Raw genomic sequence first — 15,660 nt, 5'->3', positions numbered from 1 at the left:
TCCGACTCTGCTTCAGTGCAAAACTCACACGATCCAAGGATGCCTCCTTCACCAACTCCAGAATCAAATAGCTCAGGGCAGGTATAATCACGCTTTGCATCTTCCACCGCTGGCTGGCTATCAGAGCTTTCAACCAACGTTAGCTGAGCTCCATTACTTGGTTTAAGTCCCATTCTCCAGAGGGGGAATCTGAACCACAATGCAGCAAAGCAAGGTGACCAAGGTCACAAAACTGGTCAGTGGCAGAGTCCCGACTAGAATCTAACTCGACTCAGGTATTGGGAAGATAAGTACATTTACAAATTCTGAAGTGTGCAGACACTATGGGAATGGGTGCCATGTAAGTACATAAGATAGAGATCCATCCAATTAAGTCTGCTGGACACTCAAACAGGACAAGGACCTGGGGACTCATGACACCCAGCGAAGATACTTGGGACAAAGGAAAACTGACTGGGCACTGGTGCCCCACTGAAATCCACCCGTGCTATTTTTCTAGCACACATTTAATTGGCTGGCATTTTCATGCAGAACTCAGGCCCTTTAATATTCTCAGCAGCCTAGAGGAATTACAAAGCAAGGCCACTTCCAGGAGATTGTGCTCCAGTTATCCGGGATGGAGGGGCGGCCTTTCCCATCCTGCTCCAACATTAAGGGTTAGGGGCTTGTGTCCGATCCTATTTTCCTTGCGCGATGGTGAACCTATCGAGCAGCAAAGAGGATACCCGAGTCCTTTGGAGGCAGTCACAACGAGAACGAGGGCTAAAGAGGTGGATGGGGTAAGAGCGCCACCTAAAGGGGCCATACCAGAGCGATGGCTCTAGCATCAGCTTTTAGTGCAATGTGGGGTTTTTCCTTCCAAACTGGGAAAGATCCCTCAAACTCAAGGTGCTCCAAAGGGACTCCCCTCCACTAATCGATGTCGCCAGAACAGACTCTGCCTGTCCAAATCAAGTGCCTTGCAAACCATCGGTGTGCACCAGAGTGAATGCTTTGAGAACCTGCCATGCCTAGAAACAATCTGCGCCATGGTGCTACATCGTGACTTGCCCCTGGGATCCAGGGATGGATTGCATTTGGGAAACAGACTAAACCCAGAGTTGCAAGTTCAATCCTTGAGGGGGCCACTTAGGGATCTGGGGCAAAATCAGTACTTGGTCCTGCTAGTGAAGGCAGGGGGCTGGACTCGATGACCCTTTGGGGTCCCTTCCAGCTCTATGAAATAGGTAACCCCAAAAGGCAGCAAGTAGCCCTGTCCTCCTGGGTGGATATTACCAGCAGGGCCTGGGAGTTTGCTTCCCCACTCCTGCCACTACTTTGGCAACACGTGTCTAGCTTATCATGCCGACAAAGTCTCATTTAAATGTAAACTCTCCCCCACCCAATAAAATTAAACAAATTGTGGAACTAAGGTGATATTGATCACCACTGCATTATTCTACTGCTAGTATGTTCTACCCCCTTCCTCCCCCTCCCTGTATGTCTGTCTTTTCTATTTAGACTGAGTTCTCTGGGGCAGGGACTGTAATACTGTGTACAGTGGTGGCACAATCATAATACGTGTGGTTAATAACTGAACTGAAAGGTGCGCCAACTCAGAAACAGCTGGGTGAAGTGTTTGCGGCTCTAGGCCTGTTGCAGCAAACCGGGAACATCTGCTCCAAAAGAACCAAATCCAGATTGGATTCTTTTGTAAAATAGAACATCTCTTTATTTTAGGTTCAGGTCACATGTCCAAAGGTAGGTCGTCTCCCCCCATTTCCAGGAAGATTTTTCAATTAAAATGAAATGGAATTGCTTAGAAACTAATGTAAACTACAGTATTCAAACCTCAAAAGACGGCTTACATTCACTCTCCTACTAGGCCATCTTTCCACAAGATGCTAAAATGGTAGAGAAATGAGCTGCACAATTTAGTACAGGGGGATCAGCATCAGAGTTTAAACTAATTCCTCCAGTAAAGAAATCCTCTCTGCCCCCCCAGATTCTGAAGAGTGCAAGCATCCTGGATTTGCAGCAGCATATCCTGAAAAAACCAGTTACTCTGCTTGTGTACTTCTTAATTGAAACTGTCTATGAGTGGGGATGAGTCATCAGAGGCGTTACTTGGATGCAGATTTTTATAAAATACCAAAACCCAAGCACAAAAGTGAAGCAGACAGCCCAGGATAAAAGTGGCACTACATATTTCCCTTGACTGGCATACGCTCTAAGTTAAAGATGGTAGTATTACTTCATTGCACAAGGAAATCAAAAGCCATGAGCTTGCTGGATCTCAGGATCTGTGTTGCATGTGCACTGATTCAGTGATTAAAAAAAAATCCTCCTCCCATACTCTTCATGCTATTCCATAATCTTCATTCCAACCACCAACATGATCTCGCAGGTTCAGAGTACCCATCTCTCAAGCAGAACTGCCACTGTATCAGGCTTTCCCCTGCTAGTCTATGCTCAGCAGCACCATCACCAGGTCACTTCCCTGCATGGGCCAAGTAAATGATGATTCATCTCTCCTTTGCGGGATTAACTGCACCAAAAGTCCTTTTTATCTGCAACACAATTAGTACTACTATCTCCTTGTGCTGGCAAGAGCTTCCCAGGTTTCATTCGGTGCAACAGGCTGGGATTTTGCACAACAATGCACCCTGGTGTTATGTTTTAGATGCACAGAGCTATCTCCTTCAGGGTTACAAATCTCATTAAACAAGAGCCTGTGCTAGAGAGTATGAACATGCTCTCCTGACCATGACACTGCCATTTCTTCTTGCAGCATCCTGATCTGCCTTTGCATGCAAGCCTATGTGATAACTAGAGGATACTGGGTACTATCTTTGGCATGAGACATATTCAGAGGCCAGCTGGCACCGCTTCTTTGGGACATGTGTTGTATTCAGTCTCATCCCTTACATTCTGACTGGTTGTGGTCCAATTTTCCGGGGCTTAGGAAGTGGGATTGATCATTCATGTGATTATGGATGTAGTTGGTCCCATGTTATTTATCTTTGGATGTGTTACAATATGACACTCACGTAGGCTGCAAACAAGAAGTTTGCTTAGTCTCTTAGAAAAAGTGGAACAAAAATCTCCATGTATTACACAGTCTTATCCCAAAGGCACAGAGTAGAATTAAAGGCAACTGTGAAATGCAGCATATTTAAGACGTTAGCTTCTTTTAAATAAAAGGAGAGAGGCTTAGCTTCTGTTTTCCTGAGTGCAGTTTGGAATCAAGGTCTCAAAGTGAGATGGGCTGGCACATTTCTTGCTGACACTGGTTTTGTCTTCACTACACATCTTGGGTAAAGAACCACTGCTGATAAGAATCTGAGGGGTTACAGGAAGTCATAGATGGATGCTCATCTCTTGCCGACAAACACATGTTAGAGGCCACATTTTTAATCAGACGATCCTAAAAACAAATAGAGATACCTTGCTCACATCATCCACTGAACTCAAAGTACTTTACAAAGACCACTGTTAGCCCCATCATACAGAAGGGGAAACTGAGGCACAGGGAGGCAACGTGACTTGCCCAAGGTCACCCAGCGAACCTTTGGCAGAGCGAGGAATAAAACCTAGGTCTCTGGATTAGATCTGGGCCAGATTTTTCAGCCAAGACTTTTTTTGGTGGAAAAAAAAATTTGGATCGACTAAAACACTTCACAATTGTGTGTCAGTTTTGGCTGAATTATTTCAGTCGGGAAAAAAAATTCAAAAGTTTTGTTTTGCCGTTTTCAGAACAAAATGTTTATTTTGATTCAAAATGACTTCTCACTTAAAAAAATTCATTCAATTTTAAATGTTTTTTAAAAAAAGCTCCAAATTGTAACAAAACTGTCTGACCCAAACCAAAATTTTTCAATTTTTTGGAACTGCCAGGGAGCCAAAATAAGGTTGGTCACTTGCATGGCTCCACTCCTGAGCCCCAGTCCAGTCCTCTCCCAAGTAGGTCCCGCTTCTTCCCAAAGGAACCCTCCCAGTTTGACAGCAAAGCACAGGATAGGCTTCTGCAAGGCATCCAAAAAACTCTCGTCAGAGGTGAGGAAGAAGGAAAGCCACTGCTGCTTCTGGGTGCATTGAGCCCCTGTGTTCTTTACTTACGTGGGTCAGTTCCCATTCTTCATTTCCTGGAACACGTGAATTTTTTCCTGTGAAGTGACAGTCTCCCAGCTCCACCGGCCCAAAGGCAGATCGGAGGCAGAGCTGCTTGCCAATGTTGTGCCGCAGGTCCTTCTGGGACGTGTATTCGAAATACTGAGAACCAAGACCAGGCAGGGAGATTAGACTGCTGCTATCCTTCTCTCCAAATGGTCACCTATGCTACAAGAAAACAGCCCGCCTTCTCCACAGCACCAACATTAACTCAAGGTGCTAGAGTTCACTCTTATGCCAGCTGATAATCAAGCGCACCGCAATGCTGGTCAGTCCCCACAAGTCTGAAGGATCCACCTCCCTTGATGAGACAACTAATCCCCCAATGAGCTGCACACTGAACAGCGTGGATACCAGATGGACAAGAGGCAGCCTGCTCATACCACCAGTGGAGTGAATCCCATCTCCAACTGTGATGTAATGCCGATGGCCCTGGGACTGTCTTCAGCAGTAGGGAAACGGAGACCTCTGGATCTTAATGCAAGAGCCTCTACTGCTCAACTCAAAATATCTGTCTGTTAGACAAGGCTATAGCAGACTCATTGATTCCTGGGCAATCTAGCCACCACAAGAGGGCCACACTGAGTTGAGATGCCAGGGGGCAAGAGAATGCACTTTTATGGGGCATATTCGAAAGCAAAACAGTCAGACACCCAACGGAGCTGGCAGAGTGGGGTAATAGATTTAGTGATTGGAGCAGAAGACTAGAAGTCAGGTCTCCTGAGCTCAGATCAACCACTGATGGGCTGCGTGAGAACTGAGACAGAATTATTTTCCTTGTCTTACTCCTTCTCCATCCTCTACCATCCGTAGGGATAACAACCTACTTCATGAGGGAAAAAGGGAGCAGAGCTAAGGTGAATTTTTTGGATGATGTTTTTACTGACAAACAATGAAGATTCAGATGGACCAAAACGTTTCATGAATTCATGCTGAATTCACCAAATTCTTTCGGTAAACAAACCAAAGAATCAGGAAAAAAAATCTTAATGTTTGTTTCAACACTTTCTAACATGCTTTGAGGATAGAATTTTACATTTAAACCAGCTAAAAGTCAAACAATGTTTTTGTTTCAGTTTGAATGAAATGGTTTGTTAGACCCAAATCAATTTTTTCCTTCTTCAGTGGTTTGGTTCAGCCCAGAAACAAACGAACAGAAAATTGGGATGGTTCTGAAAGGGGGCTTTAATTCACACTGTAAAGTGTTTAGAAATCCTCTGATGAAAGGCAGAGGCACATAGAGTGTCACTGAAGTGCTATGGACTTCGGCTGTTTGGGGCAGAGACCATTCAGGCTCAGGACTTGAATGAAGGTTATTGTCTTTACCGAAATAAAATAACTTGTTTAAATAAGAAGAGGTACAAAGGAGGGGGAACTGCCCAGATTACATGCATGATTCATATCTTAACTGCGAATGGGGAAAGGCTGGGTTTTCTCTCTTTTCCCAGCTCTGGGCTTTCCTATTTCTGTGGACGTGGGATGGGGTGAAAGCTGGTGGGATATACTCGCACAGACTGCATACCTGATTGCCGCCCATCCCATGGCATGGGTACATGATCAGTGGCTTCCCTCCATGATTGTTCTCGCCAACATCCAGGCAATTCTTTGACCCTTCATTTTTAATCTGAAAGGAAAGAACAAAAAGCAAGCAAGCAACTCAGGTGACTTTGAGCACCCAGAATGCAGCAGTTACAGACCTGACCCAACCCTGTGTGCCTGGCCAGGCATTCAGCTCAAAACACGGCCCAGCAAATCCTATTACATAGTGTCAGGATCCCTGGGCTGTTCTATGTTTTTAAAATCAGGGCTTTGCTGTGGTTTTGTTTTAGTGCCTGGGATCCTCCCTATTTCTCTTCTTTCAGCAGGGGCTCGTTTAATACTCAGTATATTTAGGCTGAAATTTTCAAAGCCACTGGAGATGGAACACTAGACAGAGAAAGCTCTGAGTTACTACAGTGAATTCTTACCCCAGGTGTCCAGCTGGTGGGTTTCTCCAACATTCACAGGGTTGGATCACTATTTGGGGTCAGGAAGGAATTTCCCCCCTGGTCAGATAGGAAAAAACCCTCAAGGTCTCTGCCACCTTGCATTTGCAGCGTGGGGCACAGGTAACTTGTTGGTTTGAACAAGAGCACATGGTGGATTCTCTGTAATTAAAAGTCTTTCAATTATGATTTGAGGACTTCAGTAACTCAGCCAGAGGTTGGGGGATGAGGTGGAGGTGGTTCTGTGGCTGTGATGTGTAGGAGGTCAGACTAGATGACCAAGATGGTCCCTTCTGGTCTTAAAGTCTATGATTGCAGCAACCAATTCACATTAAAATTAATGAGTACTGGACATCCAAAAAATGGCTTCACAGTCTCTGCCTTGGAATTCTAAATCCTAAGAGGCTGGGACCTTTCCAGGGATGATTATTTTTGGGAGATGGGAAGACAAAGCATTCTGGGGAACATAAGGCTGAGAACGCCACAAACTGAAAACAATCCAGAGCAGGAGTCAAGTAATCTGCTATGGCCAGATAGCTGTAAACTGCCTTCGAAACAATAACTTCAGGGAGCAGCCCTTCAAATTAATAATTCATCTGCCATGCTGACTTCTGGCTGCACCTGTATTCCGGAATGTAAGCAAGGGCAGGAGGGTTCAACCAGGATTAGAATCCTACGCACACTCTTCTTCTGCTTACGTCTCATTAGATAGCTGGATCAGAGAACTGGAGCTGCAGGTTTTTACCATGCAAAGCAACAACCTTTCTCCAGTTGACATTTAACTCCGTTGCTGTGAATTGGAAAGAGCTCAGCTGCGTGAGCTGACTTTCCAGGACAAACCCAAAGTGTGTATTTTCCCTGAGGCAACTGACCTTGAATAGCCAGAGAAGCCAAGCACAACAATCCTTAGTGGCCATAAGAGATAAATAACGCTCTGCACATAACTGATTTTTCAGTCTGGAGCTAACAGCACTGCTGTCTCTCACAGGGGTGCGTGGGAATTCTGCATTTAAGATTGCGAGGCACTCAGATATTATGGTAACACAAGTTAGATAAATACCTAAGAGATGCTGTTTTTCTGGACTCACTGGGAAGGTGGGAGTCAAACTCCTTTGTCTGTTGCTCAAAACCTCAATTTTAAACTCCCCAACTCTCAGAACCCTGTACTGATACCAGTATCCCTTCAGCCAAGAACTGGATTGGCCACTTAGAAGCCTATTACTTAGCCAGAAATATCGACATGAGGTGTGCCCAGCCCTGAGGCAGTGAGTCATCCTTACTGCACTGCCTTTTCTTGCAGGCCTGGGTGAAAGAGCAAAACCTGCTAAATCAAAGACCAGCCTTTCTGGGCATTGACATGCCCCCACCCCTACCGCTTAACCTCTACCGTTCCATTCTTGAGCAGAAGTTGCCAATCATGTAGCTAGCTGGGGAGGAATATACAGGGAGAAGTCTTTTGAAAGGAGTGAATTTTCATTGTGTTTAACATGAAAATGAAGCTTTTAATCCTGATGCAAGATTGTGTCAGTAGGAATAAAAAGCTCACTTAAAAAAACCCACCAAATGCTTTTTCCGCTTGGAGGAGGAGAGAGGCACGGTTGTGAGAGTAAATAAACGGAAAATGGGTTCTCTCTCTCACACCCAGCTAGTATAGACGAGCCCTGAGACAAAGAGGAACGGGATGGGGGGAGGAGGAGAGATCAGATGACTGAACAGGAGTTTTCCAAGTCTGACCGAGTTGCTCATGAATAACAGAGGATTCCAAGTGCCAGGACACCATTTAAGGCTATATCTCTACTACGAGTTAGGGGTGTGAATCCCCTGCTCATGTACACATGCTCAAACCTACGCTCTCATCGAACCAGCCATGAGTATAAATAGCTGTGTTGTCGCTGCAGCAGTGCCAGTAAGCATACGGAAGGTATTCCTGGCTCCTGCTAGGCTGCCTTCATTTGTAGATTCCAAACCCAGAAGGGACCAGTGTGATCTGGTTTGACCTTCTGTATAACACAGACCATAGAACTCCCCCCAAACAATTTCTATAGCGGATCTTTCAGGAAAACATCCACTCTGGGGCAAAGTCATTTCCCCTTTTTGTGTCCGTCATCTGTTTTGTCTTGGACATTTAGACTGTAATGGGGCAGGGACCGTCACATCAGGAGTCTGCTCAGTGCAATAGGGCCCTGATCTTCGCTGGAGCCTCTCGAACCACTGCTACCATCTCCATTTGTTTCTAGAGAAGGAGGGAATCAAGGGGTTTTGCCAGAAGGAAACAGGACAACAGACACACTCCCGCACTTACTGCTCCGTAGAAGGTTGGAGTCAAGTCTGGGATGAAGATCTCTGGATAGATAGTTTGTAGATACCAGGTGAAGTTTTTACAATGCAGTTGCTCCTTCAGTTTTAGCCGTTCTGTAATGTCGCCGTACGTTTTCTATCAAAATCATGCAAGAAAATTAAAACTAACCTCAACAGGGCAGCAACAGAATCCAAAACCTGGTGTTCCCTTTAAATAGGTTTGCCTTAAGGCATCAGAGAGGTGGTTTCCATTTGTAATTCACCGTAGAATCTTATGGGATTAAGTTACAACACACTTTCCCTTCTTATCACATGTAGGATGCAAAACAGCACCGAGGAGCATGTTTCCCAGGATGCTGGTCACTGGAAGTAGAGAGAGAGAGACAGGAAACCTGTTTTCCACTCCAGCAAATCTCTCAGAGTTTGAAATCCCCACCCCCACTCCCCAAATCATGACAAAAAGTGGAAAACTCCAAAATATTTTGACTAACCCCCCCCTAGAAAGTTCAAGTTGGGTGAATCGAATGATTTTCTTTTAAAGCTTTGTTTTTTAAATCTAATTTGAAATTTAACCTAATGTTTTGACCCAGAAAACCTGATTTATTTTTTTTTGTTCAGAAAATGTCAAAATGAAACACTGATAGTTCTGAAGCTTTTCTATGGTGGTGTTTTTTGGGGGAGTCAGGAGGTTTGTCCAAACCTATCCTGTTTTGCAAACAAATTTCAATGAATCAAGATTTTTTGACAAAAAACCACCTGTTGAAAAATTCTCTGACTGGTTCTAATTGAAATGCTCATCTCAGACAGCACAAGGCATTTGGGAGCCATCCTCACTTTGGGTTCTGATCAGTGGCAGAGCTAGTAGGGAGGTGGGTGTATCTCTGCCTGCCCCGGTGGCCTTTAGAGGTACCTGTGGCACCTTTTCAAGCCAATAGCTATAGTTGAAGGTGGTACTACCAATAACCCATCACCCCCAGCTCTAAAACCTAGCTCTGCTACTGATCCAGATCCCACGTGGGTTGGCCACTGACCTGATACAGAGTCTAGCTGACTTCTATGGAGTTCTGCACAGGCAGATGGGTCCATTCATGTGGTTCTCTTCATAGGACCAGTGCCTTAAGAGTGACACTAAAAGCCCCGCACTGTCAAGAGGAATCAACCCACTAGTTTCCCTGCATACAGAAACACATCAAAGATGCTTTGATTACTTGTGAGATGCTTTATGGAACTGGGTTCGGTACCTCTCTGGCCATCTTCGAGGCCTGCTGGTTTCTTCTGTAGAAGATTTCCTTATAGTCATCCATCCAGACCTCCGCCAGGCGCACTTGGTTCCTGGAGATGACCTGAGTTCCTTTTGGGAAGGTGTGTGGACTTTTGGAGCGGAACACGTGCCCAACCACTGAGCAGGGGACGATCTCCAGCTGGCCACCACACTGCCAAACCTACACAAGGGAGAAGCAGCCCATCCAGTGGATTTCAAAGGGAGTTTTAGTCAGACAAACCCTGACACACAAATGAAAGGGGAAAAATAATTTTTCCTATGTCCAAAGTGTTTTCCTCCATAGTTTGAAGTACAGAACTGGACTGGGTTGAGATCTGGCATAATGTGCTTTGAGCTTCGTTATTTGTATTGCAGTAGGACCTTGAAGCTCCAGTCACAGACCCCATCACGCTAGGGGCTGTACAAACAGAGCTCTGCCTTTCTAGCCACATGCACTGAAAACAAAGGCTTTAGTCTGCAAAGGTTCTGGGCCCCTTCTATCTGGGGCAGCAAGACATCAGCACTTCCGGAATTCAGGCCCAAAGCTCACAGTTAAGGGATTTTGTTGGCCAAGGTTACGAGGCCTTATACTCAATGGCATTTCTCTATGACGTGATAACTTTTGAATGCTACATCTGATCAATGGCGGAATTTCAGGGAATGTTCTAGGCATTAGTGGGCACAAGCCTATTGATTTGGGGGGGGGCAGGGAGAGAATTTCAGAAAATCAGAAGAGGGAAAAATGGAAAACACAGGGACTGTGTGTGTGTGTGTGTGTGTGTGTGCGCGCCCCCTAGTTTTAATTCTGCTAGAAGTTAACGGTCCCCCCCCCCCACTGCGCTTCATTTGGCTCTTACCCTAAAGGACATTTCCACATTCTCCCCACCCCAGATCTCCATCTGGTCGTCATAGGAACCAATGTGTTCAAAATAGGACTTGGAGATCGCAAAGAGGCCACCAGCAAAAGTGGGAGACCTGAGGAGAGACAGAAGCAGAGTCAAGAGACCATACTTGGTGCATCACAAATGTTAGTTTAACAATCCTGGCAAACCCCACCATTCATCCTGCTGCAAGACAAATATCCGTAGGAAGTGGCAGGACAAGATCAGAAATGAGGATATTCAAAGCCTAATCCAGCAACTGCCTCCATCAACACTGGTTTGGTATTGGCAGCTTTCTTGGTTTGGACATACAAGGACAGAAGACCAAGGAATTCTGGAACACGTTTACCACGGAAAGCTGGTACCCAGCCAATCCCGAGAGCTTTGGTAGGGCAGTAAGGTCACCAAGGATGGACAAACTGAACATACAGCCAGACTGTTCTGGGGATTTGGCTAGAGAATGAGCCAGGTGGCACTCAAATCTGTAGCGAGGCCATGGGTGAATGAAGGTCCCTAAAAGTGTGTGTGGGGGAGCAGGACTGGCACTTGAAACATGGCCCCGCCACTGTGCTGCCCCTTCCCAAGGCCCACCCCTCCCTACAAGACCTCACCCCACAGTCACTCGCCCTTACAGCTGGTAAAAAGTGATGGGGCCATGACCTCCTGCTCCTACACCATTCTGGGGCCCTGAGGGAAGCTACATCCCTCTGGGCTTTGTCATGATGATGCAAATGTCCCCAGCTGGCAGATATTAAATAATCTTCACATTCACAGCTCTGAGTCCAGGTATTGCGGTGTCCTCCCGCGATCAGGAAAAATATTGCTCTGTTGTGAGTCTACAACATTAGGATAACAAAGAAACCCTTAGAACGACCATCAGAATCTCTTGCCAAATACTTCAGATAGGGGATTATCATCCAGACAAGGAGGGTCCAGTGGATAGCACACTAACCCGGAGACTCTGAAGACCTGGGTTCAATTCCTCCCCCCTGCCACCATCTCCCTATCTGACCTTAGGCAAATCACTTGATCTTTGTGCCTTTGTTTCCCCATCCGCAAGTGAGATACCGGTGCTACCTTGCCACACAGGTGTGTTGGGAGGGAAAATACATAGGATTGTGAGGAGCTCAGATTGTCTGGTAATGAGGCTATGTAAGTACCTAATACAGAGAGGAGTCAAGGAAGCTGCTGGTAGCTGCGACATCAGGTGGATGCAGGTCCCAGGGGGCTGATCTGATTCAGGAGGAGGAGCCCAGAGTATCATTACTGAATGTCATAGCAGACAGGAAATCCAGGTACTCCGGGCTAAGCTTCTTTCTTTCCATCTCCCTTTATAATCTGTTACATCTGAACTTTAAATGGGGGGTAGGGGGAGAAACCGAAACTGGCTTTTATAAAACGTACTGAACTGCTGTGTTGTTGCCGAGAGGAACCTGCGGAGGTTAGAGGCAGCTGGAAGCCAAGTTACCAGTCCACAGGAAAAAAAGGGACCTTTATTGAGACAGAAACTTCTCCCGTCTGACCTTTCCACAAAGCGGAGCCATACTCCAGGCCAGACTTTGTCTCGCTATTGTGGAAAGGGCCAAGAGCAGGCATTGAATGTCTTCACTTGGGAATTCAAGGTTATTCCGTTTCTGGCAGGCTGGCAGGGTTTGAAGGAGACAAAAGACTCTTTTCTATGGAGCTGCAGGAGCAATGCACTTTCAAATGTCAAAGGTAAGTTACCAAAAACAAAGAAAACACCCAATCTTAGGAACTTATCTGGCCCGTCACTGTTGTATCTTCATTGTATTTATCCGTGCAGCAGTTCAGTGCTGTTCTCCTCCCTTTCACAAATGGGGAACGGAGGCAGAGGACAGGTCTACATGAGACGAGGTTTGCCGATATACTATGCTAGCACTGTGGATGGACTTCACACTGGCAAAACTGTGCTTTGGGCAATACAGCTGATTCCAGCCCTTCTGAACAAAATGAGTTCTCTCAGCAATGCTGTGCTTTTACCAGTATGTCAGTCACAAATCACACCTCCTCACATCCCAGACTCAGCTACGCCAGCAAAAGCTACTCAGCTACGCCAGCAAAAGTTTAAACTGTAGAACGGACCCTAGTTTATATTAGAAAAGATTTGCTGGTATAGTTATACTGAAAACCCTCCTAGTCTAGACACAGCCTATACTGGCCAAAGGAGAGCTTTTGTGGTATAGTTAAATCTCCTCCCCAAATGACAGGAACTGTACTGGCAAAATACCTATTCTGCTGGTATAAGCTACTTCTCTACTAGGGCTTTTACAGGCAAATCTCTTGTGTAGACAAGGCCTAAGTGGTTTGTCCAAAATCGCATAGGAAGTCAGTGGCGGAGCAAGGATTTGAACCCAAGCCTCCTAGACCATGCTGCCTCCAGCCTACTAGAATTAATTGGAAATTAACCAATACCATCTCACTGGCAAAGAAACTCTCCCCCCCCCACCATAAGTTTTGTTAAGTCTCAGTATTGCAATAAGCAGGTGCTCCTGTTTTGTGAGGGCCAGCAATTCCTACTAATCTTCAGTGCTCCCCTGTTCAAACGGAAAAGGGCCTTTTCATAAGACTGAATCGGCGGATCGCCCCCCCCCTCCTTCCCAACCCAGGTACTGAGTGTGTTCAGATGACAGAGTTTTTGAGGTAAGTGGAAAGATGAAGAGACAATAATTAGGCCCTTAATGAGAGACTTTGCCAGAAAGCAAGGTCTGTCTGGAGCCTGAGGTGATTAAGATCTTCTTTTGTAACACCAACAGACCCTGGTCGTAGGCGGGCAGGATCAAACCGGGGACCTCTGGCGCTTAACGCGTGAGCTAAAAGACAACTGGCTCTTAGCTAAGGCTGCAGAGCAGACTCATTTTAACTCTCTCGCTAAGTGGCCTCGGTGCCACTAGATGGGACAGAACAGTGTGTGGGTTACACGTTCATTTGCAGAATTAAGTTCATAACGGCTCTCTCTCATTCAAACCCAACCAGAGATATCCTCCTTGCCAGCCACCCCACTCCTTTCAGCTAACCCGAACAGAACGCACACCAGTGTCCGATGTCGCTGCGTTACACCAGGAAGAGGAAGCTATTCAACTCCTAACAGCCAAGCACCCTAAGGGAACATCTTGACACTCAGTTAAGAGGCTGTACACGGTATCTGAACAAAAAGGCCAAGCTGCCAGGAGCGGCCGCTGGCTTTGGATGTTTGTTTTTGGGTCCGATTTTCGGATAATCCAAGGACCTGCAGGGCGATGCCAATCCAAAGCATCTCAGCACTAGATCTGAGCTGGAAAACAAGAATTCTGTTTTGTGAAAATCGGAGGTTCTGAAACGTGCTTTAGTTTTGCATTGGAATGATGAAACTCTTTGAAAATTTCCATCAAAAAACATGAGCCAACAGCTCTGTGGTTAGGTCACTCATCTGGGATGTGGGAGATCCAGGTTTAAGACACTGCTCTGAGTCAGGCTACTGGTTGTTCTGGGAGCCCACCCCAACCACTCAAAAAAAATATCCATCTCGGATATTAGACACCTTTGTGACGAATGTTTAATCAAAACTGCTGTTTCCATTCGAAGTTTTGGTTTTTGACAGATCGGATTTCTCAGACACAAAAGTGTTTCACTGAAAAATTCCTGGCGAGCTCTGCTGGCACCTCTCAAAGTCAGGCCTGAGGTACCTTGAGTGGCACTCAACATCTGACACATTCAAAACATGACATGCCCAAACTCAGCAGCTCTGTATGAGAGCTTGGCTGTAGGGCAAATTAGGAAGGGTGGAGTCAAGGGGCTACCCCTCCCCACAAAGATACATGTTGCATGGTAGATGGTGTTTGTCTTCGCCTCTTTTCTCCCCAAGAAAAAGGAAAGATGCCATCTAGAGCTGGTTGGGGGGGGCGGAACCCAAAAAACCCAAACAATTTGGTAAAAAAAGCTTCTTAAATAATTAAAATGTCTTTCATTTTGCAGAGTTCAACCCTCCCATATTTTTAACTGGTTGTTTTATCCTCTCTGACCCCCCTTTTTAGGGGTGGGGAGGGAGAGGGAAAGGGTGGCCACCTGATTAAAAAAATTGACTGGAAAAAAGAAAGCAGAAGACAAAAAATGAAAATAACCCCACCAATATTTTTAAAATCATGAAAAATTTTAAATGGGTCATTTTTTAAAAACAAAGATTTTCCAAATTCTGAAAAAGGCTGACAAAAAACGAGAGAGAAAAACAACCCCCTGCAAAAAGCCACCACCACACATCATTTGTCAAGAAGAGTTTGGTCCACTCCAATACCCAGGACATTTGCAGGTCAGATTTTCCCTCTAACAAAACAGGCCACATTGAATAAACCTCAGACAGATCCGAGGGCTTATCTGCGCTAGAAAGTTGCACTGCTTTCACTATCCCAGTATACCACCACCTAGCTCTTATCGCTCTTTTCACCAGTGGGTCTCAACATGCTTCACAAACTTTAATATACTGATTCTCACAACAGTCCTGTGAAGTAGGGCAATGCCATTATCCCTACTGCACAGATGGGGAACTGAGACACAGAGAGGCTAAGTGACTTGCCCAAGTTATGCAGGGAACCTGTGGAGGAGCAGGGAGTCGAAACTAGGTCACGCATCAACTAGGCTACTGCCGTTATCACTGGACCAAGCGGTATAACCCTTCTAGTGTGGATGCTATTACACTGTATAGGTGCTTATATACCAGTATAGCTTATTACTATATGGGAATAAGCTATACTGGTATAAAGCACCTTTATGTCAACATTACTGTTGCCATTAGGGGTTGTACCTGTATTCTGCCAAACCTAGTTATTAGATTTCTATGGATAATATAGAGGTTTATTGCTAAGCATTTCCCCCTTGATTTTTATCAATTTAAAGTTTCACACTTCTGCAAAATTATGGTAGGTTGGACCACGGGTGGGGGTATGTGTCACACAATTATTTAATGACAGTAGATGCTGAGATTCAGAAAATTAAAGCTTTATAACAGTAAAACACAAAATTGTCCCCATCACATGTCAAAAATACACACTAAATATCCTTAAACCAAACTTTAGTAAGTTCTCAAGCAACATTT

At 45.4% G+C, this 15,660-nt stretch overlaps 1 protein-coding gene across 5 annotated transcripts in view; it reads right to left on the bottom strand.

The window, feature by feature from the left end:
- Positions 1-1,554: 1,554 nt before the first annotated feature.
- The window catches only part of GALNT6 (polypeptide N-acetylgalactosaminyltransferase 6), a 39,943-nt gene continuing 25,837 nt past the window's right edge, over positions 1,555-15,660 (bottom strand). For all 5 annotated transcript variants that reach the window (XM_030554549.1, XM_030554551.1, XM_030554553.1 and 2 more), the window contains exons 6-11: positions 10,551-10,668; positions 9,674-9,874; positions 8,437-8,568; positions 5,672-5,773; positions 4,099-4,251; positions 1,555-3,406 (exon numbers count right to left, since the gene is read on the bottom strand). In XM_030554549.1, the coding sequence (XP_030410409.1) occupies positions 3,284-3,406; positions 4,099-4,251; positions 5,672-5,773; positions 8,437-8,568; positions 9,674-9,874; positions 10,551-10,668 (829 nt within the window). In that variant the 3' untranslated portion in view covers positions 1,555-3,283. The remainder of the gene's footprint in view (positions 3,407-4,098; positions 4,252-5,671; positions 5,774-8,436; positions 8,569-9,673; positions 9,875-10,550; positions 10,669-15,660) is intronic.

The sequence above is a fragment of the Gopherus evgoodei genome, chromosome 3, assembly GCF_007399415.2.
Source record: "Gopherus evgoodei ecotype Sinaloan lineage chromosome 3, rGopEvg1_v1.p, whole genome shotgun sequence".
NCBI lineage: Eukaryota > Metazoa > Chordata > Testudines > Testudinidae > Gopherus > Gopherus evgoodei.
The sequence above is the reverse complement of the archived record's forward strand: the minus strand, read 5'-3'. Positions and strand labels throughout refer to the sequence as shown.